At 63.0% G+C, this 24,856-nt stretch overlaps 12 protein-coding genes across 12 annotated transcripts; 5 read left to right on the top strand and 7 right to left on the bottom strand.

Annotated features, from left to right (window-relative positions):
• Window positions 1-1,656: 1,656 nt before the first annotated feature.
• COLE_04993 (uncharacterized protein) lies at window positions 1,657-4,245 on the top strand (the record flags this gene model as incomplete). The annotated part of the gene is made up of 6 exons (XM_018425791.2): window positions 1,657-1,682; window positions 1,845-2,132; window positions 2,498-2,560; window positions 2,720-2,961; window positions 2,994-4,033; window positions 4,075-4,245. The coding sequence occupies 6 exons, from the start codon at window positions 1,657-1,659 to the stop codon at window positions 4,243-4,245; spliced, it is 1,830 nt and encodes a 609-aa protein (XP_018278188.1).
• Window positions 4,246-4,662: 417 nt separating this feature from the next.
• COLE_04994 (uncharacterized protein) lies at window positions 4,663-6,306 on the bottom strand (the record flags this gene model as incomplete). Its single annotated transcript, XM_018423446.2, has 5 exons — window positions 4,663-4,712; window positions 4,744-5,577; window positions 5,618-5,765; window positions 5,798-5,889; window positions 6,018-6,306. 5 exons carry the CDS (start codon window positions 6,304-6,306, stop codon window positions 4,663-4,665), a joined length of 1,413 nt encoding a protein of 470 aa, XP_018278189.2.
• Window positions 6,307-6,509: 203 nt separating this feature from the next.
• COLE_04995 (uncharacterized protein) lies at window positions 6,510-8,585 on the bottom strand (the record flags this gene model as incomplete). Its single annotated transcript, XM_018423447.2, has 1 exon — window positions 6,510-8,585. The coding sequence occupies one exon, from the start codon at window positions 8,583-8,585 to the stop codon at window positions 6,510-6,512; it is 2,076 nt and encodes a 691-aa protein (XP_018278190.1).
• Window positions 8,586-9,073: 488 nt separating this feature from the next.
• Window positions 9,074-9,622, top strand: COLE_04996 (uncharacterized protein; the record flags this gene model as incomplete). The annotated part of the gene is made up of 2 exons (XM_018423448.2): window positions 9,074-9,166; window positions 9,269-9,622. The coding sequence occupies 2 exons, from the start codon at window positions 9,074-9,076 to the stop codon at window positions 9,620-9,622; spliced, it is 447 nt and encodes a 148-aa protein (XP_018278191.1).
• Window positions 9,623-10,189: 567 nt separating this feature from the next.
• Window positions 10,190-11,344, bottom strand: COLE_04997 (uncharacterized protein; the record flags this gene model as incomplete). Its single annotated transcript, XM_018423449.2, has 1 exon — window positions 10,190-11,344. One exon carries the CDS (start codon window positions 11,342-11,344, stop codon window positions 10,190-10,192), a length of 1,155 nt encoding a protein of 384 aa, XP_018278192.1.
• Window positions 11,345-11,826: 482 nt separating this feature from the next.
• Window positions 11,827-13,269, top strand: COLE_04998 (uncharacterized protein; the record flags this gene model as incomplete). The annotated part of the gene is made up of 2 exons (XM_018420873.2): window positions 11,827-12,009; window positions 12,046-13,269. 2 exons carry the CDS (start codon window positions 11,827-11,829, stop codon window positions 13,267-13,269), a joined length of 1,407 nt encoding a protein of 468 aa, XP_018278193.1.
• Window positions 13,270-13,726: 457 nt separating this feature from the next.
• Window positions 13,727-14,464, bottom strand: COLE_04999 (uncharacterized protein; the record flags this gene model as incomplete). Its single annotated transcript, XM_018420405.1, has 1 exon — window positions 13,727-14,464. One exon carries the CDS (start codon window positions 14,462-14,464, stop codon window positions 13,727-13,729), a length of 738 nt encoding a protein of 245 aa, XP_018278194.1.
• Window positions 14,465-16,898: 2,434 nt separating this feature from the next.
• COLE_05000 (uncharacterized protein) lies at window positions 16,899-17,433 on the top strand (the record flags this gene model as incomplete). The annotated part of the gene is made up of 4 exons (XM_018425430.1): window positions 16,899-16,946; window positions 16,978-17,037; window positions 17,223-17,309; window positions 17,347-17,433. 4 exons carry the CDS (start codon window positions 16,899-16,901, stop codon window positions 17,431-17,433), a joined length of 282 nt encoding a protein of 93 aa, XP_018278195.1.
• Window positions 17,434-17,473: 40 nt separating this feature from the next.
• On the bottom strand, window positions 17,474-17,848 carry COLE_05001 (uncharacterized protein; the record flags this gene model as incomplete). Its single annotated transcript, XM_018423450.2, has 1 exon — window positions 17,474-17,848. The coding sequence occupies one exon, from the start codon at window positions 17,846-17,848 to the stop codon at window positions 17,474-17,476; it is 375 nt and encodes a 124-aa protein (XP_018278196.1).
• Window positions 17,849-18,223: 375 nt separating this feature from the next.
• On the bottom strand, window positions 18,224-19,318 carry COLE_05002 (uncharacterized protein; the record flags this gene model as incomplete). The annotated part of the gene is made up of 3 exons (XM_065626378.1): window positions 18,224-18,331; window positions 18,383-18,678; window positions 18,709-19,318. The coding sequence occupies 3 exons, from the start codon at window positions 19,316-19,318 to the stop codon at window positions 18,224-18,226; spliced, it is 1,014 nt and encodes a 337-aa protein (XP_065482319.1).
• Window positions 19,319-19,933: 615 nt separating this feature from the next.
• COLE_05003 (uncharacterized protein) lies at window positions 19,934-21,686 on the bottom strand (the record flags this gene model as incomplete). Its single annotated transcript, XM_065626379.1, has 2 exons — window positions 19,934-20,267; window positions 20,335-21,686. 2 exons carry the CDS (start codon window positions 21,684-21,686, stop codon window positions 19,934-19,936), a joined length of 1,686 nt encoding a protein of 561 aa, XP_065482320.1.
• A 409-nt stretch (window positions 21,687-22,095) lies between these two features.
• On the top strand, window positions 22,096-24,399 carry COLE_05004 (uncharacterized protein; the record flags this gene model as incomplete). Its single annotated transcript, XM_018423452.2, has 5 exons — window positions 22,096-22,175; window positions 22,303-22,376; window positions 22,434-22,486; window positions 22,759-23,817; window positions 23,854-24,399. 5 exons carry the CDS (start codon window positions 22,096-22,098, stop codon window positions 24,397-24,399), a joined length of 1,812 nt encoding a protein of 603 aa, XP_018278199.1.
• Window positions 24,400-24,856: the final 457 nt, after the last annotated feature.

The following is a 24,856-nucleotide window of genomic DNA, read 5'->3' on the forward strand; positions in this document are numbered from 1 at the left end:
CCTAGCTGCTAGCTAAGTGCATAAGTGCAGTAGTAAGCTAAAAGAGGGCTGAGAAGCCTGCAGTACCAGAGCCCAGGCACAGACGCGGGCAAGGGGCGCAACCAGGGCGCAAGAGGGAGGGATTCGCGGAATCGGGACCGGTCTGTAGCAAAAGGGGGTCTATCTTCCTTTAGCATTTCAGACCCTGAATTCCTGCCAAGCTACACGGTGTGTCCCCCTTTACTCGATGAGTCATTCCTCTGCACTCGTGCGCGATGCGTGGCATGCGTGGGGGAGTGCAATTCTATTCTGCAGATTTGTGCATGTTTGGTCCAGAACGGCTGCTGACTAGCTGCTGGTAGAGTCCAGTGTGCATGACGCGCCGCGTTTGTCGCCGCGTTGGAGGAGGCAGCTCGAGGCAGTCCCACCGCCCCAGGACGCTATGCTTAACGCCACCAAGACTGCCAGACGGGTCTTCCCCTGCCCAGCCCAAGCCAGAGTCACCGCGCATGACATGTCGCGTCGCAATGGACAGTCAAGCGGCGCCCCTGCATCCCGTCACACACCGCACGCTGCACAGGCCCATGGCCCATCGCATGCATCTCATCGCCCTCATCGCATGCGCCGCAGAACAAAAGAACGGCTCTTCTCCTCTTCTCCCCCATCTCGCTTTCTGCTCTTCTTCAATGTTCGTCATGGTGCATTGATTATGAAGCGATGACGTCCATCATCACCAGCACTGCAACTTGACATCACCATTTGTTTGCATCTCTGTTTCCCGTATTGTGCCTCACCTCTCGCTCAATCACCTCGCCCGCCGCCCGTCTCTTTCGGGCCCGCATGCAATTCGCGTGACACTTCCCTTGCCCCGCACGACCCGGGCCCACGCCCCGCCCCGGCCTTGGCAGCAGCGGAATGCCTCCGCGTGTAGCACTTGGCGCTCCCAGGCGCAGCTATCAGGGCACCTGCGACGCGACGCGCGGCGCGACGCGCGTCAGTTATACCGATTTGCATGGAATGCGGGAGGATGAGGTGCAAGGAGAAGATGGAGGAGATGAGAAGGGTTGGAATATTCCGGCGGATACGGAAGAGATGTATGGGAGTGGGGGGAGAGGTTGAGGGGTGAGGGGTCGAGTTGTGGGGAAGTATATGACCTATGAGGTGGATGAGGTGTGTGACATGTTTGGGGGCAGCTGGGGCAGGGATGATGACTGGGGTCAACGTGGTTGATGTCCATCTTCAGTGCATTGACCAGCATGACCAGTTGCAATGCATGCAGTGGCCCATGGCACAGCGCAGGCCACGTCGGGCCGTCGATCCAACGAGCCCACATGGCCACATAAGTCGTGGCAAGTGCGCAGCTGAAGCTCAAGTGATCAAGGATGCACGCGTGGCCACTCCTTGGTTGCCGCTGCCAGACATGCACACGACGTTGCCAGACTCGCCAGCTGTCGCCTCAAAGCACCTCAGCAACCACCCCCGTCATGCTCACCTCACTCGCACACGTAACGCAGATGACCACGCAGAAACGCGGAGATACGATCCCGCCCCTAACTGATGACAGATGAGAGAGCGACTGCCAGGCTGGGTGCGTATGTCACGCCACACGCATGGCCGCAAGGCCTGATTCCAGCGCCGACATCACCTGACCGCCTCCGGGCATCCTCTGACGCCGCAATGTCGCGTGCCGATCGCATGACATCGTGGCGGGCTCACGTGACTCGCGATCGTCGGGTGATACATGTCGCATGTCGCATCGGCACACGCCGATCGAGGCACTCGCTTTCTCCATCTCTCCATCGGCCGCCACCCACCATGGCCTCCCCCTCCCCCTCCCCCTCCCCCTCCCTCTCTCCCCCCTCGAGCCCGACAATCATTTACGACAGCGAGCGGAGCTACTTCGCCGCCCGCCCGCACCCCGCGCCCTCCACCCCCGCGCGCCGGCGCTCCCGCCACCTCGACTACGGCACCAACCCGACGCGCCGCGACTCGCTCCTTCCCCCCGATGTGCATGCCATTCTTGAGGCGAAGCGCCGGCGCACTTGCGGCAGCTTGTGTGGGCTGCGCACGCGCGGCGTGCGGGTTGCGCTCATGTGTGTCGCTGTGCTCATGAGTGCTGTGCAGGCCAACGGGGTGTATTGCTGGCCGACTTAGTGAGTGGCGCGGGGGAGGTGGAAGGAGCGGGGTGACCAGAAGGGGAGGGCGACAGTGGGGGAAGGAGGAGGCGGAGGCGGAAGCGGACGTGGATAAGGCGACGGAGAAGGTGGAAGGCTCGGGGTTGGAGCAAGGAAGAGACGAGCGCCGATAAGACAATGGATTGGCGTTGAGCCGATGCCGACGATCTTGCCGCCGCCGATGTGTACGGCCGCAGCGGTGGCGACGTGCTTCATTGCGATGGCGGCATCGTGTCAACATGCACACGCGTTGCGTGCGTGTGCGCTTGCAAAAGCGCATGCACTCCGCCGCGTATCCCCAGAGCTGAATTGCAACCATCCAAGATTACACCCGCTGACCACAGCGGCCCTATCGTCCAGCAACGGCTCGGACTCAGCACCACCGAGGCGCAGACAATCGTCGTCGGGTAGGTTTTGATGGCCACTAGCTGCCACGCATCGATGCTGCTCTCCGGCGCCTCTGCTCGCGAGCGTTCCTCGCAAAACTGGCTGAGCTGACGCACGCCTTGCCCCACCCTCACACCTCGTTACGCTGCCGCTTCACTCGTCCATGCGCTCCGTCACAGAGGGATCCTCGGTGTCTACCTCTGCGCGGCGCCGATGGGCGCGCTTGTCGATCGCCACGGGCCGCGCGCTGGCTCGCTCATGAGCGCCTTGGTCGCAGCGACTGGATACTGCTCCTTCGCAGCCATCGTCCAGCTCGACGAGGGCGAAGGCGCCGCGCCCGGCACCTACCTCCTCCTCACCGCCTCCTTCTTCCTCGTCGGTGCCGCGACCGTCGGCAGCTACTTTGCGGCCCTGACCACCGGTGCGTCCCCACCCCATGCTAAACTCACCCAGCGTCACTCAGCTTCCCGTCGCACCCGACACTGTCGCTCTCCCTCCCGCTGGCATGCATGGGCCTGTCATCGCTCTTCCTCTCCTCGTTCTCCTCGATCCCCGTCTTCCAGGTTGGCGGGGAGCTCGACCCCGTGCGCTACCTCACCTTCCTCGGCCTCCTGTCCGCCGCCGTAAATCTCTTCGCCGCCGTCTTCATGCGCGTCATCCCCCCCGACCCGCCGGTGCTGCACGACGACGTAGACACTGACAGCGAAGACGGCTGGGACCACGCGTACAACGACTACGCGGACCTCTCCGCCTCGCTGCACCTGGACGAGCGCAGCCCCCTGCTTATCGGTGGTCCTGAGGCTGCGCGCGAAGACGTCGAAGCGCAGGAGCTTGGCAAGGCCTCGCGCTGGACGGCCCTCGGTCTGCTCCGCAACCCCGGCTTCTGGGCCTTCGGTGCCGTCATGACCGGCTGCATCGGGCCCTCGGAGACCGTCATGGCAACGTTCGGGAACATCGTCACCGCCCTCCTTCCGCCCGAAGCACTATTCGGCCTCTCGGCCCTTCGCCAGGCCGCCGCCCAAACCCTCCACCTCTTTGACCCCGCGGCACTAACATTCAAGGCAACAGACCAAGCGCTCTCGCTGCGCAACAAACACGTCTTCATCCTCTCCATCTCGTCCACGCTCTCGCGCCTCGTCACCGGCGTGCTCGCGGACCACCTCGCACCGGCTGCCGTCGCCGTACCCGCGCCGCACAGCGACGACCCCGACGCGCCCACGCACTACTTCGTCCAGAAGAAGCCGGTGATCATGCACCGCTCGATGTTCGCGGCGATCTGCGCAGCCCTCCTCGCCCTCGTCTTTGCATGGGCCGCCGCGTGGCTCGCGGCAGAACCCGCGCTTTGGGTGCTCAGCTTTGGCGTCGGTGCGCTCTACGGCGCCCTCTTTACCCTCAGCCCCGCCATCGTCTCCACCCACTTCGGGGCCACGAGCTTTGGTCTTTCGTGGGGCATGATCTCCTATTTCCCCGCCCTTGGCAGCGCCATCTTCTCCGTGAGTACCCATGGCCCTAGGCCAGAGCCACCTGACAGCAGTACCTCTACGCATTCCTTGCCAGCCCCGACCGCAGCACGAAGCAGAGCGTCGTCGATGCTACCGTGTGCTATGGCCGCGGATGCTTTAACGCGAGCTTCTGGGTCGCCGCCGGCGGATGTGCCGCTTCGGCAATCGGGCTCGCGTACATCGGCCGGAGGTGGAAGGTGTAGACACCGTGTAGAAGCCACCGTGTAGAAGTAACATATACCCGTCGCGATTCAGGCGCGAGCTATAGTCCAGCTCCGCCCATCAAGTTCCAGCTCCAATCAATCTCCAAGCTCCCGCCAACCAACCTCACGACCATCTGCACATATGCAAATCTCCGCTGTACTACATTGCGCCATAAATTCATTAGCATGATATGCACTCTACTGCCTCTACACTTGCCGTCCCGCCGGGCCTTGCGCCCGGCCAGGGCCTACCAACATGCACAATGCGGTGTAATGATCGTGTGTCTACTTTGCGGCCTTTGGCGCGGCCTTTGTGGGCGTCGGCGTCGCCGACGCCGTGCCCTGCTTCTTCGCGAGCAGGCCCTGGAACTAGATGTCAGCGTGCTCCCACAACGCCTTACGAAATTGTGCAGGGCCTCATTTTGCACCGTCGATCTGTCTGGCGACGCAGGCGCCGCCTTCGAGTCCTGGAGTCAGCCCCGCCTCAGCTTCACACACCTTGCGCGCATGCCTTCCCACATCCTCGGCCGCGCTCTCCATCTCCGCCATCGCCCGCTCCACGCCTGGCAGCGACAGCCCGCCGGTCCCCATGGGCCCGACGACGCCGTAGCGCTCGTCGACGGCCTCCGCCGCGCGGCGGAACACGCCCTTCGCATCGCTCTTGACGAGCCCGTCGAGCTGGCGCGCGAGGAACGCCTGCTCCGCCTCGCTCGTCACGGCCCACCGCGACGGGGTGCGCGGCCGCCGGCCGCTCCGTGTCCGGGATCATGGCCGCCCACAGGTCCTCGATGCCCTCGTCGTCGTCGCGCCGCGCCGCGCTCGCGTCCCACGCGCGCGCGACCCGCGCCGCGTCAAATGGCTCCCGCAGAATCGTGATCTTGCCCCACGAGTCCCAGCCGGCCGGGACCATGACCGCGTCCCGGTCCAGCACGTTCGCGCGGTGTGGGAACGGGAAGCGCTGGGGCGCCGGCGCGCCCTCTGCCCCGAGCGGCGGCGGCACGGTGTACAGCCGGTGAAAGAGATATTCGCGCAGAAAGGCGTACGTGTGTGGCTGCGTCGGCGCCGTGTAGAATAGCGCGGCGCCGTACGCTAGACATACGGTGCGCAAGACCTGCTGGATCCAGTCGGTGCGCTCCTCCCATCCGCCGCCCTTCATGCCCATCTCGTCGCCGACTGCATCCATCAGGTCCGCGCGCGTGCACACGACCAAGATCGGCACGCCCGCTGGGTTCCGCGTTAAACTCCCCTGCCCGAGGGGAAGGACCGCGCCGTAGTTGGTCAGCGGGACGGACGCGGCCGCCGGCTCCGTGTAGTGTTGCAAATGTGATTCCACTGGGGTTAGTGGGGCGGGGAGGCAAGGTGAGACACCCACGCCGCTCATGCATCTCGTCAACTTCAGAAGAGGGATCTGCTTGCGCGGCACGCGCAGCCCACGCGTCCACCCAGCCTAGCCAGGCAAGGAGCTCGCGGACCATGGTGCTGGGTTTGCTCCAGTCCAGGACGATGACGACGGCCGTGTTCTGGCGTCAGCACGCTCGGCGATCCGACATACAGGGAGGGGATGGGGAGGCAGGGTTGTTTCCACAAGCCGCAGGAGACTGGGATGCGAGGATGGAGGGTATACAACGCTCACGGGCGGCGTGTCTGGTGTCAGTTGGAACAGTCAGCGGTGGGTCAGAAGAGGAAAGGAGGAGGGGGGACGGGACGGGAAGGTGGGAAGGAGGGCGATGAGGACGTTGAGACCAAGGTCGAGGAGACACGGCCGCACTCACCATCGTCCCGGTCATCACTCATGAGCAGGTCATATCCAATCGCGAGGGGTTGGCGTGCGCGCCGCTTGCCGACGACCTTGTCCAGGAGATGGGCGCGGCCGCGATGCCGCTCGCTGAGGAGCACAATGTTCTTGCGCGGCAGGGCCTTTGCGCGGTCCGCGCTGCGCAAAATATCGGTCCACAGGTCTTGGGTGCCATTTGAGATAGCCGGCGGCGGCGGTGCTGGTGAGCGCACGGCGGGCGTGCTGGGTCCCGCGGCCGGTTGGCGGCGCGGCGGGGTGGCTGCCATGGTCAATGAGGTGGTGGTATGGACGTGGTTCGACGCGTTCCAGGGTTGAGGAGGTCGCCACCCAACGCTATTTGATCCCGCTCGTGTTTCAGTCCAAGGTCACCGTCTCCGCACCTGCACCCACACATCCAGTTCTCCAACTCTTCACATGCCTATGCTCGTATCCTACACACTATACTTGTTTATGGTGGCTTGCGCCATTTCTAATACGGGTGGCCATGGTACTGCTCCGCATATCCATACTCACTACCGCCTTCATACCCGGGCCAGTAGCCCTGGTAGTACACCTCGCCGTTGGCGTACGGGTTGTACCCCTGCTGCTGGTAGAAGGGCTGAGCGTGCACAAACTCGGGCGTGCCAACGGCCTCGGGCTCGGTGGCCGGGCTCTTGATCTCATCGGTGCTGCCTCTCGGAGAACGGATTGACACCTTCTGCGTAGGACGAGCAGGGACAAAGTAAGCCGCCTGCCCATACGGCGCCTGATAAGGGTTGAGCGGAGAACCGGGGCGCGCGTGCGCAGGTGCGCCTGGGTAGAATGGGGCAGGCCCGGAGAAGGATCCGCGGGGCTGTTGCCCCGGGACGAAGTGCGGCTCAGGCGTAAAGCTCTGCGGGCGGTACGGGGGATAGAAGCCTGGTCCAGGCGCGCGGAAAGGCGGCGCATGGTTGTAGTACTCGCCCGTGTGCATCGGCATCATCGGCCCCGTGGGAACGTACCCGCTGCTGATAGAGCCGCTGTCACTCGCAACGTATGGTACCGGCGAGGGGTTGGAGGGCGTAAAGGCGGGCGGGAAGGGGCTCTTGGGCTGCTCAGGAGCCTCTGTCGGCTGGCTGGGCGGGCGGTCTACGTCCACGGACTTGGCGCCGCCCGGAAGCTTGACCGTCACAGCGCCTGAATCCTCCAGGAGAGTTTCAGAGGAGGGGCCAGTCGTCGTGGGGGCCTCAGTTCTAGGCTCCGTCTTGGACGCCGAGCGGTCGGGAGACGCCTCGGGGGTCGGTAGATGTGCTACTCCAGGAGGCATGGGGCGCAGGGGAGGACCACCGCGCATGAAGCCTCCCCGGCCACGGCCACGCCCGCGACCGCGGATCATGTGGTTATGCCGCATGGGGTCCTCATGGGCGGCAATCTCCTCGAAGCCCTCGTGACCCCACTTGCCCTCGTTCGCTCCAGCGCGATTGTGACGCGCCTTGTTCTGGAGCTCCATCTCCAGCTTGTCCATCTCGGCCATACGGTGGCCGCTACTCGAGGCTGTTGCAGGCGGGACGGCCTTACCTCTATAAGGCGCAGGGCCTGGACCAGACGCGGAGGTCGACGCCGACGAAGGCGAAGGGGCCGGGGACATCTGGCGCACGGGGGGGACAAAGGCGAACCCCCGCCCACGCCCGCGACCTCGGGGAGGAGGCACTCCACGGAAGCCGCCGCGGGGCATGCCGCGCATGCCGCCACGTCCGCGCCAAAAGTCAGACATGCCGCGGAGTCCGGCGAAGCTTCCCTCGCCCACGCTTCCCGCCTCATAATGGCGCTGGTCGTGCATCCAGAAGTTGCCGACGCGCGGGGTGAACTTGGGGTCTTCGGCCACTCGCTGCGTATACGCGTTCCGGTTGGTGCGAGGGGGAATGCCAGGGCGAGGTGTGCCATCAGCAGGAGAGACGGAAGGAGCGGAGGCAGCGGGCGCAGTCGATTCGGCGGGGGGGTCATCGAGTTTGAGCGCAGACGTCGAGGCGGCGAGCGAAGATTCCGCGTTGACCGTTGCAGGGGCGGCAGCGGGCACAGCGGTGGTGGCAGCGCCAGGATCCGCCTTGGCAGCACTCTTGCTCGCCCTCTCGGCCTCCTTCTTCGCCTTGCGCTTGGCCTTGAGCTTCTCGCGGCGAGCGGCAGCCGTCTCCTCCTCGCGCTTCTTCTGCTCCTCAGTCATCTCGCGCGGCTCCCGCGCAACCTTGCCGCCGCGCCCACGTCCGCGCACTGCAATGCCGCGGCGTGCAGGGTCACCGCGATTGAAGTCGTCGAATGTGATCTCCTCACCCTTGTCGGTCATGTCAGCCCACGCGGCTGGCGTGGTCGAGTTCTCGTCAGGAAACAGTGGAGTGAGCTTGGGCTTGGCTGCCGTAGCGGGGGTAGCCTTTGAGTCGGAAGCGTCCGAGGCATCCGAGGCGCTGCCGCCCTCCTCCTCGGAATCGGCGCCGTCACGGCGGCGCGCCTTGCGGCGGACACGGGTCTTCTGGGTGCGCTTGGTGGTGGGCGTCTTGGCGGGCGCGGCGGTTGGGTCGGTAACGTTGGTCATGGTGCGACAGTAACGCGGGATAAGAAGGTTGGGAAGGTTGACGGTGACTAGGGGATGGAAGACTGGGGTGAGTTGGGTGGCGAGTTGATCGGTCAATGACGAACTTGCGTCTAAACACGAGAAGAAACGAGGGACGGGCGCAGAGAATATGGAGATGGCTTGGGAAGCGTGTGTTTGCGTCAGAGTCGTTGTTTTGATGATGACAGAGGCGATTGGAATCTAGTTGAATGGCAAGATACGATGAGGAGTTGAGTTTGTTTGTGGAACAAAAGACGATGATGATGAGAGGGCAGGGGTGGAAGGTTGACGACGCAGGATTGTTTGATTGCTACAGCAAAACTTAGATGGGAGGCACAGATAGACGTCAATTTGCCACCCAACGGTATCCACCTCTCTCCTTTTGCTCAGCGAACTACGATGCGTCACATCACTCACTACATCTCTCTCACCGCTCGTCTTCGGTGCGGCACCGCACCACAAAAGGGGACATGGCGCAACCAGACTACTATGCTGTACTGGGAGTGCTCCCCACCGCCCCGGACGACGAAATCACGCGCGCATGGCGCCGTCTCGTGCTGGCAGTGAGTTGTTTCTCTGAAGGTCCTTTGGTCGACTATGAGGCTACCGACTCCCGATGCGGCACTTCTGGCGCGACGTGGCGCCTTATCAACCGCTGACGCCAGTCACACCCTGATAAAACACGCACCGCACCCGCACAGACCGACATCCGGCTTGTGAACGAGGCGCGTGCGGTCCTTTCTGATCCCGTACGGCGCGCCGCTTTCGATGCACAGCGCGTGAGCAACCACGCAGCGCCGCCGCCGCCCTCAGGACCACGGATACGTGAGCACGTTTCACTCGAGGCGTTTACGGCGCATCCGAGTGCCGAAGAGCCTGAGCGCTTCACGCTCGAGTGCCGGTGTGGGCAAGAATACGTCGTCACTGTCGACGAGCTCGAGGCGGGTGTCGATGTCGTTGGGTGCCCTGGCTGCGGGGAGTATGTTGGTGTTGACTACGAGGTGGTCGAGGAGGAGTAGAGAGGGGAGGAGCGATCATACCCTGCATGTGTATACCCTGCGCGCAATGCATTGACAAGGCTGGTTTCCGCAGTTGGCTGGCGTGCTAATGACAGTCGCCAAGCAGCTCTGTCGCGGCGACCTTCTGACCGTGACATGCAACAAGCCGTAAGCTGATCTCAGCCCCGATGACATGTTCGTCCGCCGGCTCCGCTAAGCTGCCCGGGCACGAAACGTCAACAATATTGTAAGATAACGATCGTGGGAATCAGCGACCTCTGATGTCGCGGCGTCAAACCGCACTTCCTGCGACACCGGCCTTTCGGAGTTGCGCAACAGCGGTGGAGCTCTACCATTTGCCCCGGTGTTGGCTTTCACTCATCGGCCGACCTCTCAACAGCAGTCGCAATTGCTATCGCACCAGAAACCCTCCTTACGTTTTTGCAAATGCGCCCGACACCTTGTCAGTCTCAAGTCTCATGGAGCACGTTTGATCTGCAAAACGCCGGTGACTTCCATCCCTATTTGTGACATACATGACTTCTAACACACAACTGTTCCCTCTCCCTACAAATTCCGCATGTACAACTAATCGCGCAGCGCCACTAACTGCTCCCAAGGCTTGTCGCCGTACGGGCCCGGAATCGCGCCATCGAACAGACTGGCGAGCACGACGCGATCCGCCTGCTCGCCCTTCCAGGGCTCGCGCCCGTGCTGCGCGAGCACATTGTCGTAGACAAGCACATCGCCCTCCCGCCAGCGGTGGAGGACGCGGATGTCGTCCGTGATCTCCTTTAGCTTGGCGAGGTACTCAGCGGGGATGGGTGTGCCGTCGCCATAGGAGACGGTGGTGATGCGGCTGGTGGCCTCACCAGCCAGCGTGCGTACATAGACGCTCGCGAGCTGCGTAAAGAGGACGGGGAGGTTGGTGCCGACCTGCCGGCGCAGCACGGGGATCACGTGGCGAACCTCAAGCCCGCCGTCCTCGGCCCACGTCCACGTCGTGTGCCCGTCGCGGCCGTAGCGCCGGATCTGGTCTTCGACCTTCTGGCGCTTGACCTCGTCGCTGTCGCCGTCGGCCCACTCCTTGCCGAATGCCTCGCGCAGCGTGCTCCCGCCCTGGTACTGTGCCTCGGGGCGGTACCGCACCGTCGAGAGGACGCCCAGGCGCTCGAGATCGTCCACGAGCTGCGGAACCTCGGCGCGCGCACGCACATACAGCTCGGCGCTGGAGGAGATGGGCGTCTCGCCGCCCTCGGCAGGCGCGCGGTGCCCGTAAAAAAAGATGTATCCGGGCGCATGCGGCACCTGCGGGCTTTCGTTGTGGTTGTAGATTGTGACATGGGGCGGGCTCTCGTTGGCTGGCGCCACGTTGGGCGCGAGGAGGCCGCGCTCGACGACGATGCCGACAATCTCGTGCGGCGCGAAGCCAAAGGCGTGTGCGAACGCGGAGAAGTCGTGCGCGTTCTTGATCGGCAGGCCGCGGAACAGGAGCGCGCCGTGCGTCGCCAGCAGCGAGGTGAGCGTGTTGTTGGTTTGGAGGGAGCGGATGTGCGCCACAGCCTCGTCGAGCGTCGTCGGCGCCGAAGGACGGAGCGCGAGCGGCGTTACGGTTCCAGGAGGGTGCGGGGCGCCGAGCTCACGCTGGTTGGTGGCCGGGAGAGCAAAAGGCTCGAATGCCAGTTCCTGGGAATTGTCCGGCGCCACAAGCGTCGGTGGAAGGGTAGCAGTGGTGGTGGCCATGATGCATGAGGATCTCAATTACCCCACTCTGTGCATCTGTACATATACCCTACTGGAAGAAGGACCGTCTTGGCGGTCATTAGCCAACAACGAGCGCCGAAACGACAGGCGACAGCAGCATGTGCACGTGATGTCGTGATGGACGCCATGGAAGAGTTGCAACATGCACCGATGGCATCATCTCCGGCGCAGGTCTCACCATCGGATTCAGGCACGCACGCACTAAGACGCTCTCGGCACCTCGTATCGGCCAATTTCCTCCTGCCATCTAACCATGACTACCCATCACGTCTTGTCGTGTGTGAGCGACGGCACGACTGCCCTATCATCGCGGCGCGCTAGACGATAAAGAAGGGTGCTCCATGTCGCCAAGACTGTTACTGGTAATGCGCGGTTGTGACGTGCACGACTGAAGAAGATTCTTAAAGGCCCAGCGCCGCACTGACCTGCCCATCTCATTCCCACAGACTCACACTCGCGAAATGGCAGACAAGGTTGAGCAGCACACTCAGTTTGAAGATGGCAAGGGGAGCGTCGAGGAGACGTCGAGCGGGCGCTCCAACAGCCTTACGCCCGACACACGGCCACGGCTGGAGCGCTTCTACCGCTCGACACTGTTTCAGATCATCATCGTCGGATTGTGCTCGTTCTCGGCACCAGGTCTTGTGAGTTTCACGCAGCAATAACAAACCTAACCTCAGTGGGTGGCCCTCAATGGCATGGGTGTGGCGGGAAGTGCCCGTCCAGAATTGATCAACGGTGCCAATGCAATCCTCTACGGTTTCATGACCGTCACCTGCTTCCTCGGACCATGGATCACCAACGCCATCGGGTTCAAGTTCACCCTCGCCCTCGGTTCGGTCGGATACCCCTTGTACGCAGCGGGACTGTACGTGAACAACAGATATGACGTCGAGTGGTTCGTCTACTTTGGTGCTGTGGCGTGCGGTATTTCCGCCGGTTTCTTCTGGAGTGTTGAGGGTGCCGTCGCTTGTGGCTACCCCGAGCAGCACAAGCGCGGACGCTACATCGCGACCTGGTTCACGTTCCGCAACGCCGGCAACATGGTCGGCGGCGCGATCAACCTCGCACTCAACTACAAGGCGAACCGCATCGGCTCGGTGGGCTACGAGACGTACCTGGCCTTCATCGCGCTGCAGTGCCTCGGCTTGTTCTTCGGCCTCCTCCTCTCCAACCCCGAGAAGGTGGTGCGCGACGACGGCTCGCGCATCGAGGCGCCGCGCGGCATCGACTGGAAGACGGAGGCGCGCGAGATGTGGCGCCTCGCCACCTCCCGCCCCATCCTCCTCCTCACCCCCTTCTTCTGGTACTACGGCTGGATCCAGGCGTACCCCGGCACATTCCTCGCGACGTACTTCACCGTGCGGTCGCGCGCTCTCGCCTCGCTCCTCTCCGCCATCGTCGGCTCCTTCTCCACCTGGCTCGCCGGCTCTCTCGTCGACCTGCCATGGACGCGCAACCGCCGCACCCGCGCCCTCGTGACCTTCGGCGTCCTCGTCGCCCTCAACTCGTCCACATGGATCTGGAGTGTCATCATTCAGAACGAGTACCGCTTCACCAATCCCCGCCTCGACTGGTCCCACTCGGGCTTCGGCCGCGGCTTTGGGGTGTACATGTTCGAGCGCATTGCCACCACCTTTGTCGAGAACTACATTTACTGGTGCATTTCCAACCTCTCTGACTCGCCTGGCGACCAGATCCGTTACTCGTCGCTCCTGCGCGGTATCGAGACTGCCGCTGTCGCGCTGAGCTTTGGCGTCCAGGCTATCCCTACGCCCCTCATCATCACCGCCGCTCTCAACTTTGGGCAGTGGTTCCTCGTCCTTCCCATCACGCTGTACGCGACCCTCCACGTCATCAAGGTGTTCACCCGCAATGCGAAGCAGGCCGAGGCCGAGGCTTAAGGACTTCAGGGGTTGGTTGACATAGATGAGATAGAGACAGATGTATTTGTGGCACATGGTCATTGGTCCGTTCGGTAATAAATCATAGCAAACAAGTGTGTGGGTATTGAAGCTACGAACCAAGTTCGGCAGAAATCGCTGTGTGTGACAAAACGGACCAAAGACGAACCGCTTTCGGAGAAGATAAGACGCTTTAGCTCAGTGGGAGAGCGAGCGAGTGAAGCTTAAGCCCAATTCGTTCGGTCGTGTGTTCAATCCACACAAGCGTCATAGTCTTCTCTTTTGTCTCTTCACATCTTTTGACGATCTCCCCTCCCCTCGCTTCATTTACACACTGATCGCCACCCGCAAGCTATATTCAAGCGATACATATTATGTATGTTACGACTACGGCATCAGGCAAAGCTACTACGGCAACTCTACTCCTATTTAGCACGATAACAAGACAACACACACATCACACGTGCCCCGGATTCTTGATCGCGAGGAGCTTGACCTCGCGCTCGCGGTCGTCCGCAGCCTTCTGCGCACGCAGGTCGTCGAGCTCCTGCGTCTTCTCGGCGATCTGCGCTGTGAGCCCCGCGGCATGGTCGCGGCGCTCCTCGTAGTCGTTCTCGGCATTGCGCAGCTCGCCCTCGACCTTCTCGTATCGCTCCTTCTCCCTAAGGAAGCGCATGCGCGCGCGGTGCTCCCGCCCCGTCCACTTGGCAAGGATGCGCTGCGCCTTGCGCTCGTGGTCGATCGCGCTCTTCTGCATCTTCGCCATGCGCTTGAGGTCGACGAGCGCGGCCTCGACCGCGCGCGCCTGCTCCTTTCCCTCAGCCTTGAGCATCTTCGCGAACGCGCGGCCCTCGCGCTTCTCCATGCCCTGGATCTTTCTGAGCGTCGCGGGCGAGAGCACGCGCTCCGCCACCTCAGTGCGCTCGTGGATGTCGTCGCGCGCAAGCACATCCTCGGGCTGCGTGCCGACCGTGAGGCCTGCGCCGCGCCCAAAGGCGCCGGAGCGGCGCGAGCGCGACCGGCCCACTGTCGTGCGCGACAGCGCCGTGCCCGAGCGCGCGAGCCGGCCTTCCTCCCGCCGGGCCTGCCAATCCCCGATCCCTGGCTCCGGTCTGTGACCGAATTGCGAGTATGGCCGATCATAGGGCACAGGGCCTTCGTCGCGCAGCGCGCGGCCCAGGCCATGCCCCTGCATCTCGTGCTGACGCCCGAGGGTCGCTACCTCGCCAACAGCGAGACCAGAGCCCGCGCCGACGCCCGCGTACCCCGCCTCGTCGGCGATGGGGGGCAGCCGGCCGTGGCCACGCATCGAGGCCGAGGGCGAGAGCGCTTGGCGGCTACCAATGCTCCCATGGCTGCCGTCGCGCCGCATCGAGGCGTCGCGTCTCAGCACGCCGTCACCAGCCATGGCGCTTGTGGGGCGCTGGCGCCCAAAGGGCCCATCGGACTCTTGCTGCGTCGACGAGCGGTGGCCGAACTCGTGGGCGCTCATAGGGCGCGCATACGGGTCGGAGCGGGGCTCACGCACGTGGTTCGCGAGGGCGCCGCCCGCCATACCGCCCGCTGCGCCTGCGGCCGCCGCGCCGCCCATGTTGACCGGCGAGGCAGCGTGGCCTCCGGGACTTGAGGGCGGCTGCTCGACAAACTTGGTGCTGGAGGAGCGCGAAACGCGCTGCGCGCTCTGGTTGCTTAGGCGCCGCTGCACCCCGTCCAGCGGGCGCTCGTACCGCGTCTCGGGTGGCGGCGTGGCCTTGATGTATGAGCGTGAGGGGGCGTCGACCATCTGTGGGCGCTCAAGGGTTTGCGCATTCGCGGCTGTGTTGGCTCTCGTCGTCTCGGAGACTGAGCGCTCGTGTCTGCCCGAACCGACTCCTTCAACGTGCTGGCCGCTCAGGCGTCTAAATGTGCCGCCGCTGGCTGGGACAGGCGCGGGGGCCGCAATTGCATCGCCGTTGGGCTGGGTGGCTTGTTGGGTCTGGGGGAACGCCTGCTGCGTCGGCGACAGCGCTCGCCGGTGAGAGACGGGAGATCGCGGTGGCGGCATTTGCGCCGATGGCTCGGGGCTACGGGCGTTGCCAAAGTAGTCGCCATGCTGCTGTGGCTCCGAGTGACTGTTTAGCATGCGCGCGGCACCAGCCGCAGCCAGTCCGGTGCCTGCGCCGACGCCAGCCGCCTTAGCCATGTCGTGGTCGTTGGCCAGGTTCTGTTGAGCAAGACCCCGATCGCTCGGGGCACCGTTCTGAGAAAAACCATTTGGAATGGACTGAGGGTGAGCCTCAGATACAGTGCTCTGAGGCATGGCCGACTGGGATGCCAAAGGGGTTGAATGGTCATCGGACTGGGGAGAGGCCTTGGTTGACTGTTGCGGCATGGGGACGCCGGCGAAGGAATGTGGGACATTAGGCTGAGCCCCACTGGACTCGATCGGAGATCGGGCATTGACGACGTCGTTCGACTGGACCGGGCCCAGGTCTGTCTGCCTTGTATCGCCGATCTGGCCATCAAGCGAGCGTTGCGCCGGCGACGGGCTCGGGTGTACATGACCGTGTTCGGCGGCAAGGGTGCCTGCGCCCGCTCCGGCGCCCGTCGCCACCCCGTTAGAGGTACCGTTCGCTTGCGTAACGGGGGGCACCTCGCGGAGGGGCGACTCGCGGAAGTAGATTGCGGGGGAGACTCTGGCATGCTCTGCTTTGAGAACTCTGGGGTCCTTGTCAAAGGTTCTATCGGCAACGTCGAACGTCGCGTACGAGGCGGCGGGGGACGTCGTGGCCTGCGAGTGCGTTGACGTCGGCCAGACCGACTTCATGGGCGGAAAGTGTGTGTCGTCATTTCTGCCGTGGCCTGCGTCCGAGATGGAAAGGTTGGCGGTGCGCGCCGTCAGGTCGTCCTTCATCACGTATGAGTCGCGGTCGTCAAATACGGCGGGGGTGTAGTAAGGTGTCGGGGAGCGGAGCGAGTCCGCGTCGGACTGTATGGTGTCGACGTCCTTTAGCGGGACGGACCTGGGTGTGCGCGGCGGCGTAGGCAAATCGCCTTGATTCGCCACTTCTGGGTACACGGCACTGAGCACGGGGCGGGAAAGGAGGCCGACGAGGCCGAGCTCGAGTGGGGCGGTGGAAGTCACGATGATGGATGAAATGGGAGAAGGAAAGGTGGCAACAAGAAAGGGAGGATGGGCAAGAAATAATAAAATGAAGAGAGGAGGGGGAAATGACGGCGACGTCGCTCGCTTGTGTTGCAGTCAGTAGGATAAAGAGCAGAAAGAGCAGAACATGATATTCCTCGGAGTGGAAGGGGGGGAGGAGAGGAGGCCATTTGTGTCTGTCGGCTTGCGTCTTTCGGCGATCAGCGTTTCGAGAGCATTCATTCCTCCCCGCCCAAGTGACGCACGTGACGTCACTGGCTGGCTCGGCTTGCTCCTGCTCCACCCACCCCTCCGCGCCGCGCGCCCGCGGTCGTCACGAAAACGCTGACCAGGGCGGCGTCACCCCTGTACCCCGAAGGGGGATGACTCCGTTCCGAGCCACCACGTGCGAATACTCCCGCCCATCCTCCACGACCTCCACTGAGCATGTCCAGCGTCAGTCCATTCCGTCCTCTCCTCACGATCACTCGAGCACTCACTCGCAATGGAATACCTTCCCGCGCCCGTGCAGCGCGCCCTCGAAGGCGGCATTGTAAGCGACGCGGCGGCCGGGCTGACCACAGGACCCGTACAGCCAGCACCTCGTCGAGTGGTATTCGCAAGTGTTTCTGTGTCTGCTAGTGGTGAGTGAATATCAAGAGGGTTGCCGCCCGACGCGTCACTCGTCGCGTCTTGGCCTCGTGCGATCCATATCGCGGCGCACTTGGTGGAGCAAAGAGTGGTTCGAGGTGCGAGGTGCGATGGGCTGGCTGGCCGTTAGCGCTCGCCTCCACCGCGCCATTCTTCCTTCCGCCCCAGCTGACGCCAGCTCGTCGGCTTCGGTGCCTCCTTCGTCACGTCGTCCGTCCTCGTTGGCCTGGAGATCTTCACCATCGGCTTTGTGCTGCTCATGGCCGTGAGTCGCTCGTTCCTTCCGTGGACACTCACCCCAGGCCTGCATCCCCCCTTGGCCATACCTCAACAAGCACCGCATCAAGTTCCTCCCGGTGCGCTCGTATGGCGTCCCCGAGAAGTCGTAGTGTTGTATACTAGGCCATGTGCTTCCTGCCTCGTGTCTGCTCACGGCCTTCTGGCCTTCTCACCCCAGCTCCACGCCACAGCCACGGTGCAGCTACCTTCGCGCCTGACTTGCTGGTGGCGAGGAAGACTGGATCTAGGAGTGGATGGTGGAGGGGTTGCACGGGCAGTGGCGCACATGCTGAAGTTGTGCGGCGGGCGCGGAGGGGCGACTGACTCGAAGTCGTGGGGTGTTGACAGGAGAGTGGAAGACACTGCTGATAGCGTTGGGGAGTGGAGCAGTGAGCCCACTACATCGGTGGGGGCGGGTTGTGCGGACGGAGCGAATGGTGATGCGGAATCTACAGGTGGTGCCAGTGGTGCGATAATGGCGGCGAGGAAGGTGGCGACTTGCCGCAAGATCGCAAGACGACGCATATAAACAACACAATTCTATCTCCTCACTACTCACCACTCACCACACCCTCAACGGCACTCTAATCTTCACCGCACACATCTCGAGCCATTCCAAGCCATCACCATGCCAGTTCTCACCAGCACCAAGAACTTCTTCGTCGCCGCCTTGGCCAAGGTCAAGACGCGCATCGCGGCGTGGCGTGGCCCCAAGGGCCCCGCGGCCTGATGGCCTGATTGTGTGTCCGCTCACTCTTCCCATCCCGCTGATCTCAGCCTCCGACCAAGTCTGTTGTACATGCCAATAGCGGGCAGGAGCGATGATATAGTGGCACATAATAGCGGCGCATGGAGAGATAACCCAGCATGTTGCATACAACTGACTCTTCTGATCTTCGCCTATTGCTGCCCCGCATCGTTCAGCAGGCCAAGCAGCAGGCCCTCGCGGGCATAGTGCCCGATGGGGTCGAAGTCGAGCTTGGCGCCATCGAGCTGGTTCGTGTCGATCTGGATTAGCGCGCCTAACGCCCCACTCACATCGGCGTAGAGAATACCCTCCTTGTCCCACAACGGGCCGGCGAGCACGTCGCCGAGCGGGCCGACGATCGCGCTCCCGCCCCGGCTCCAGATCTCGGGGAGCTTGGCATCTCCTCTGCCCTCGTCCCGCAGGGGCGGGTAGTCGTGCGGGAAATCCGATGCGGCATGATACTGGTTCGCCGTGACGACGAAGCAGCGGCCCTCCATCGCAATGTGCTGCATCGTGGGCAGCCATGTCGGGCGCCCATCCGCCGTGGGGGCGAGGTACACCTCCACACCCTTCTTGTACATGAGGTAGCGCGCGAGGGGCATGTAATCTGCGTCAGCGCCGCCGGGTGCGCACTCACTCTCCCAACAGATGAGCGCACCGATCCGGCCCACCGCCGTCTCTACGACGGGGAGGTTGTCCGTGTCCTCCTTCGGCTCGCCGTCTGCGTCCCGCTTCGCCCCTGCGGGGTTGCGCGCCTCTCCTTGCGCCCATACCACACGTTCCGCAGCCGTCGGCTGGATCTTGCGGTGCTTGGACAGGAGAATACCCGTGGGCCCGAAGAGGAGGTTAGTGCACCACAGCGTGCTCCCGACGTTGGCGCACTCGACGACTCCGACGCTCAGGTAGAGGGTGTACTTGCGCGCGATCTGCGCGAGCTGCTGGAACGCGTAGTACTCGGCGCCTGGCGGCTGTTCTGTACTGCTACTAAGCCAGTCACGGCCCTCAGCGCCATGCGGAACCTTGACGCTCGAGCGGACGTAGCGCCCAAACCACTCTCGCGCTTCGGGGCTGCGGCTTCCCACACTGAAATTCAGGTGGCGGGGGTACGCGGAGAGGAATGCCTCAGGGAAGACAACGAGCTCGGCGCCGTTCTCGCGAGCCGCGAACGCCAGGCTGCGCAGCTTATGCAGGCTTTTGTGCAAGTCGTAGGTCACCGGCGTCGCCTGGACGGCCGCCACGCGCGTCATGCTCCCGCGCGGACGGTACGGGAGCGTGCTCGGCGGACAGTAGGCTTGCGAGGGGAGCGGGTGGGGGTGCGAGTCCGAGTGGTCCGTCGAGGGCACCAAAGGGCTCGCTGTTGCTGGCGGTGGTAAGGGCGTGGGGCCGTACGGCGCCGAGGTGGACGGGTAAAGGCGGCGAGCGCCGGGTGCAAAGGACGACGTCGTGCCAGTGGACGCGTCCCGGGCGTCGTCTGCGGCTGCTGTGGAGGAGGACGTGGTGGCGTGAGGCGCTGGGATAGAGTTATTAGGACAAGAATACGCGTTCTCTGTGAGTTTAGAAGTGGGCAGCGGTGATGTATCAGCATATATATTGCTTCGCGACCGGATGAGCGCTGAAGGGAAGGCCTGGATGTGGGTGGAGATGTCAAGTGGAGGCCTCGGCGAGATCGCCGCATCGTCTTCCACCCACGTGACCCGTTGACGTCGGTCGCGTCCGATGTCATGATGGTGACTAGCCAGGAGGGGAGGAGAACGGTCGATTGCAATTCAGTAATCAATTTACGACACCTCTGCAGATCGTGCAGAAATAATGATGCATGCAAACAAGAATATGAAGTAAGACCCTTGATAATTAGATCACCTCTACGCTTCTTCGTCGTCATGAGGCCTGCTCTCAGGCATGACCTCGTTCGTTGCACAACAGAGCGCGATAACGGTTATGACTGCGAGCGCGAGATTAAATACCCAGATTCGCTTAAGTCCGTGCGCGTACGCTGACACAGCAATATCGCGGAGCGTGGGCGGCAGGGTCCGCACAGCGTCCGTGCTCCGCCTGATGAGACGGACGAGATCCGGGTCGCTGATATGTGCGCTCAGGTCATCTTCGAGCGTAGACTGCAGGATCGCCGAGCTGAAGCTCACGCCGAGAACCTGTCCTATAGTGCGCGCCATGTAGGTCATGGCGGTACCGACGGCACTGGGGTCAGTCACTCCAACCAGAGGACACGGTAAATCGCGGGAACGCTCGGACTCACATCTCGCCCGTCCCCTCCTTCGCAATGTCCGCCATGAGCGCCACGAGCGTTGTCGTGAGCACGCCCGCGTACCCAAACCCGGCGGGCAACTGTGCGACCCATGTGAGCCACTCGGGTGTCCCTTCGCCCCAGGAGAGCATCATCCCGCACGAGAAGAGCACAATCAGGCCCGAGACCACCATGGCTGGGTAGTACCTCCCTGTCACGCGCATGACAAGGCCAACGGTGAGCGAACCCGCGCCGATGAATGCCGAATAGGGCAGGAGGTGGGCACCGGCGACCGTCGCTGAGCGCAGCTTGACTGCCACGAAGTAGAGTGGCGCGTTGTATAGGAGCGAGAAGATGCACATGGCCATGACGAGGTTGCCGACGGCGATAGCGGCCGGGGTGGCGCGCCGGAACATGGAGAGCGGAAGGACAGGTTCCGTCGCCCACTTCGCCTCGATAAGAAGGAAGACACCTGTGAACGCCACGAAGACCAGGAGAAGGCCCCAGATCAAGGGATCTGACCAGTTGTACTCCACTCCCCCCGAGCCGGACGTCTTCAACGACATGGAGAGTAGGAGCGCTGTCACCGCCACGCCGAGGGCGGCCGAGCCGGCGTAGTCGATGCGCGCGAGCTTCTGCTGCCACGTCAAGCTGTGGTGCTCGTCATCGGCGTCACGGACGCGGCCACCTAGGTCAGATGGCACGAACCACCAGACAGCGAGGATGGAGCCGAAGAGAAGCGGGACCTGAGCGCCAAAGGCAAGGCGCCACCCAAATTGATCAGCCGCCCAGCCACCAACCGGACCGCCGAGGCTGGCCCCGAGCGCGAAGACCATGTTCGCCAGCCCCTGGTATAGCCCGCGGTGGCGGAGGTCGACGAGGTCGGAGAGCAAAATGGAGCCAACGGAGGTCAGGCCGGCGCCGCCGATTCCAGCCACGACGCGAGCGAGGATCAGCGTGAGCATGGAGGGTGCGGCGGCGCACGCGGCCGTTCCGATGGTGAAGAAGATGAGGGCGACAAGCTGCGCGTCTCGCCGCCCCAAGGCGTCCGCCAGTCGCCCGTACACCGGGGTGAAACAGGCGAGGGAGAGAAGGTACGCTGTACCCAGCCACGAGGCGAGGTGAAACGCCGAGAACGCGCTCGAGATGTCGCCGAGCAGCGTGGCCACTACGGTGCTGTCGAATGCCGAGAGGAACGTTGCACTCCACACCGACGCGCACGCAGCATGGAACCGCCACGCCGAAAGTCCCGCGAGATTGTGGTGCCGCCGCTCCTTGCGGTGGCCCGAGGGCGTCTCGGAGCGCGAGCTCGCCTGCGACCCGTACGCTGGCGCGGGGCCGGGTACGAGGAGCGGTGCTCGTTCGGTGCTCATGGTGAGATGAAAGAAAAAGAGGTGGGCATTAGGACGTCGGTGAGATGAACTGTTGAGCGCCGAGGGTTGAGTTTGCCGCTCTGAGCCGTTGACCGCTGAGAGTGTGAGGGTGACGCCGGCGGGAAGGGGAAGTTGCGGATATACGTATCGGTCATTGCCGCTCAATTAGACCTCCTTATCGGGACGCTTGCTCGGCAGTCGGCTGGAGAGGTAGCGGGATCAAATGTGCCACGCTACCTGCGCCACAGTGGGGAGTGGGGTGGAACAACTGACCGACCCTCGTCGCCCGTCCCCGCATACCCGCGACCCCTATACCCCTCCCCTCCTGCAACATCACTCAACGCGCCACTCCTCTTTCATCTCATCTTCACTCGTTTCTCTTCCCATTACCCCCGGCTCATGCGCTGATATGCTCCTGCTCGACGCTGGCGCTGTCGCCACCGCTCTCGGGTATGCGAGCATCGGCTGCTGGTTGTGCGCTCAGCTACCGTGCGTATCTCTTGCCTCGGCGACTCCGCAGCACCGTCTCCGTAGCGCTAAGACAACCTTCTCCTTTCCACTAACCGTCTCCATCAGGCCACTAGCGTCACCAGCCCGATCGCGCGCTAACTCCTAGACAAGTCATCAAGAACTGGCAGCTCGGGTCGTGCGATGGCCTCAGCTTTCCATTCCTCATTACCTGGCTCTTTGGTATGTCACTCGAGCCCCAGGACCCCATCCCCCAGCAATGGCAAAGCTGATCCCCAGGCGATCTTACCAACCTCGTCGGCTGCATCCTCACCGACCAGCTGCCTTTCCAGGTGCGTGCTGCTGTTGACTCTAGCGAGAAACGTGAACTGAACTCTCTCGTGCCTTCCTCGATACGACACCGTGATCCAATTATCCACCCCGGATTATCCGCCCACCTCACAACGGTCCACATCTCGACGCAACCTTCTACCCCGTCCAACTTGCCACCCATATCGTGCGTTCGGCTTTGCTCGTATCTTCGCGCCTGTGCGCTCCACACGCGCGAACATTCCGACGCGGGTCATGCCACCGCCCTCGATTCGCGATGTGTTTGCGATAACAGACTTATCTCGCGACATACTTCTGCTTTGTCGACATAACTCTCGTGTGCCAGTACTTCTACTACACGAAGAAGTCGGCGCCGGTGCTCAAGCCTGCCTCTCCGCTTGCTTCGACGACAGCGCTTCGTCATGTCGCTTCTCATCCACCAACCACTTCGCCAACGGCAACACAGACTGCCTCTCTAGGGCGTGCTGCCAGCGGGCGTGGGCGCAAGCGCGCCCAGATCGTCGTTCCTCAGCATGGCCACCCCCATACCATTACGGAGAGCCCTGTGTATGCGGGCCCTTCCGACTCGGTCGAGGCATTGTACGCCGCTGCTCTAGACGTCGCGCGTGCGGCCGAGCGCGTATCTCTCCGCCGTTCCAACTCGGGACGCCCGCGCATGCGTCACGCTGCTACAGCACCACAAGAGGATGGCGGGCTCTTTGACAGTTTTCATTCCGAGACGAGCCTGCATTCCGCGTCGACTGACGACGATGACCGCGCGTACCATCGCATGACCCAAAGCACAGGCTCGCTGCTGCACCGTGGGCGCAGCCTAACCCGGATACGCGGACCAACAAGCGGGACCGCGACGCCCATACATGAGGGTGAGGACCGCCTCGACGAGCTCCCCGAGTCGGGCATGGTCGAGATACGGCGTGGGCGGCGCTCCACCAGCCGCAGTCAGAGCGCTGCGCGTGCCGCAAGAGGAACAGGTCGTCGCGCCGCTACAGTGGCGTTCATGAGTCTTGGCCTTTTGGCATGGCGCACCACTCCGACAGTGCGGATGTTCGCTGCACCAGCAGGGACAGGTCATGTAGTCACACGCTTTGAGCAGGCCCCGCCGCAAGCGTCGCCATCGTTCCCCCTCCACGTCCATCCAATCCCTTTTCCCTTCCCCGAAGCCACAACCACACAGCTTCTGTGGTTCGATGCACCCGAGTCCGAGCCCGGCAAGGGTCGGAAGGAGCGCCCCAAGCCTCCTGCGATTAGCTGGCAGGAGGCAATTGGGCGCATCTCGGCATGGTGCTGTACGACGCTGTACCTTTCCTCGCGACTGCCACAGATCTGGAAGAATGTGAGCTTGCCGATCACCGATCGACACTAACACCAGTTCCAGCGCAAGAGTGTTGAGGGTCTATCGATCCTACTTTTCCTCTTCGCATTTCTCGGCAACACTTTCTACGTAGCAAGCATCTTGCTCATGCCCGTGAAGCCAGACGAGTACTCGCACTACCTGCTCCGCTCGTTGCCCTACCTTCTCGGCTCGGGCGGCACCTTGCTGTTTGATCTCACAATCATGCTGCAGGCATGGCTGTACGGGAGCGCGCCTCCATTACCGCCTCCGCGCACGCCGCTTGACCGGCCCCGCCGCACTTTGTCTTACGGCGCCATCCCTCGACGGCGACGACACGTCGAGGACGGCCAGCCGCACGAGCGCTCCCGCCTGCTTGGCGGGGGAAGTCCGATGCGGTCGGCCACGGAGCCGATGCGCCCGCCCGCGTCACGTCTTAATAGCATTGACATGGGGACGGCGGGCAGTGGGCCAGGGACGGGGTCTGGTGGACCGTCCGCCGCGCCATCTGCGCCGCATTCTGCGGGCAACAGCGGCATATCGGGCGGCGCATTAGGCGTCAAGCTGTATGGAGACACTCGGTAGATGTTGTAGAGGAGATATGGCATGGCATAGTTTGGAGCAAGTCCAACGAAGTGGCGTCCATCGATGATCTGGGGACATTGTGGGGCTGAGGGCTGAGGGCTGAGGGCTAGCTATGGAATTCGGGAACTGAGGGCACACGACCAGAAACTGATTGCCCACGTGAATATGCTTCCGCAAATCGTGCAAAATTGTCGGCGTTAGAATGTCCGACGTGCCTGGACCACTGGTTGGCACCGCTGCCCCCCTCCCTGCCTGTGGATTCGAGGTCACTGCTGCTGTCGTCGAGTGTCCCGTCTGCAAGATCGTGAGTCCGCCGCCGCCGACGACGTACAGGTGCTGACCGAGCCTCTCGACGACACCAACTTCCCCTGCGCCCATCCTCCGTTCCTCTATCGACTCTTATCGAACCTCCGCGTCGAATCGCGCCGAAATCCCATTCACAATCGCCTTTGACCCC

This window comes from Cutaneotrichosporon oleaginosum, assembly GCF_008065305.1.
Source record: "Cutaneotrichosporon oleaginosum strain ATCC 20508 chromosome Unknown ATCC20508_contig04, whole genome shotgun sequence".
NCBI lineage: Eukaryota > Fungi > Basidiomycota > Tremellomycetes > Trichosporonales > Trichosporonaceae > Cutaneotrichosporon > Cutaneotrichosporon oleaginosum.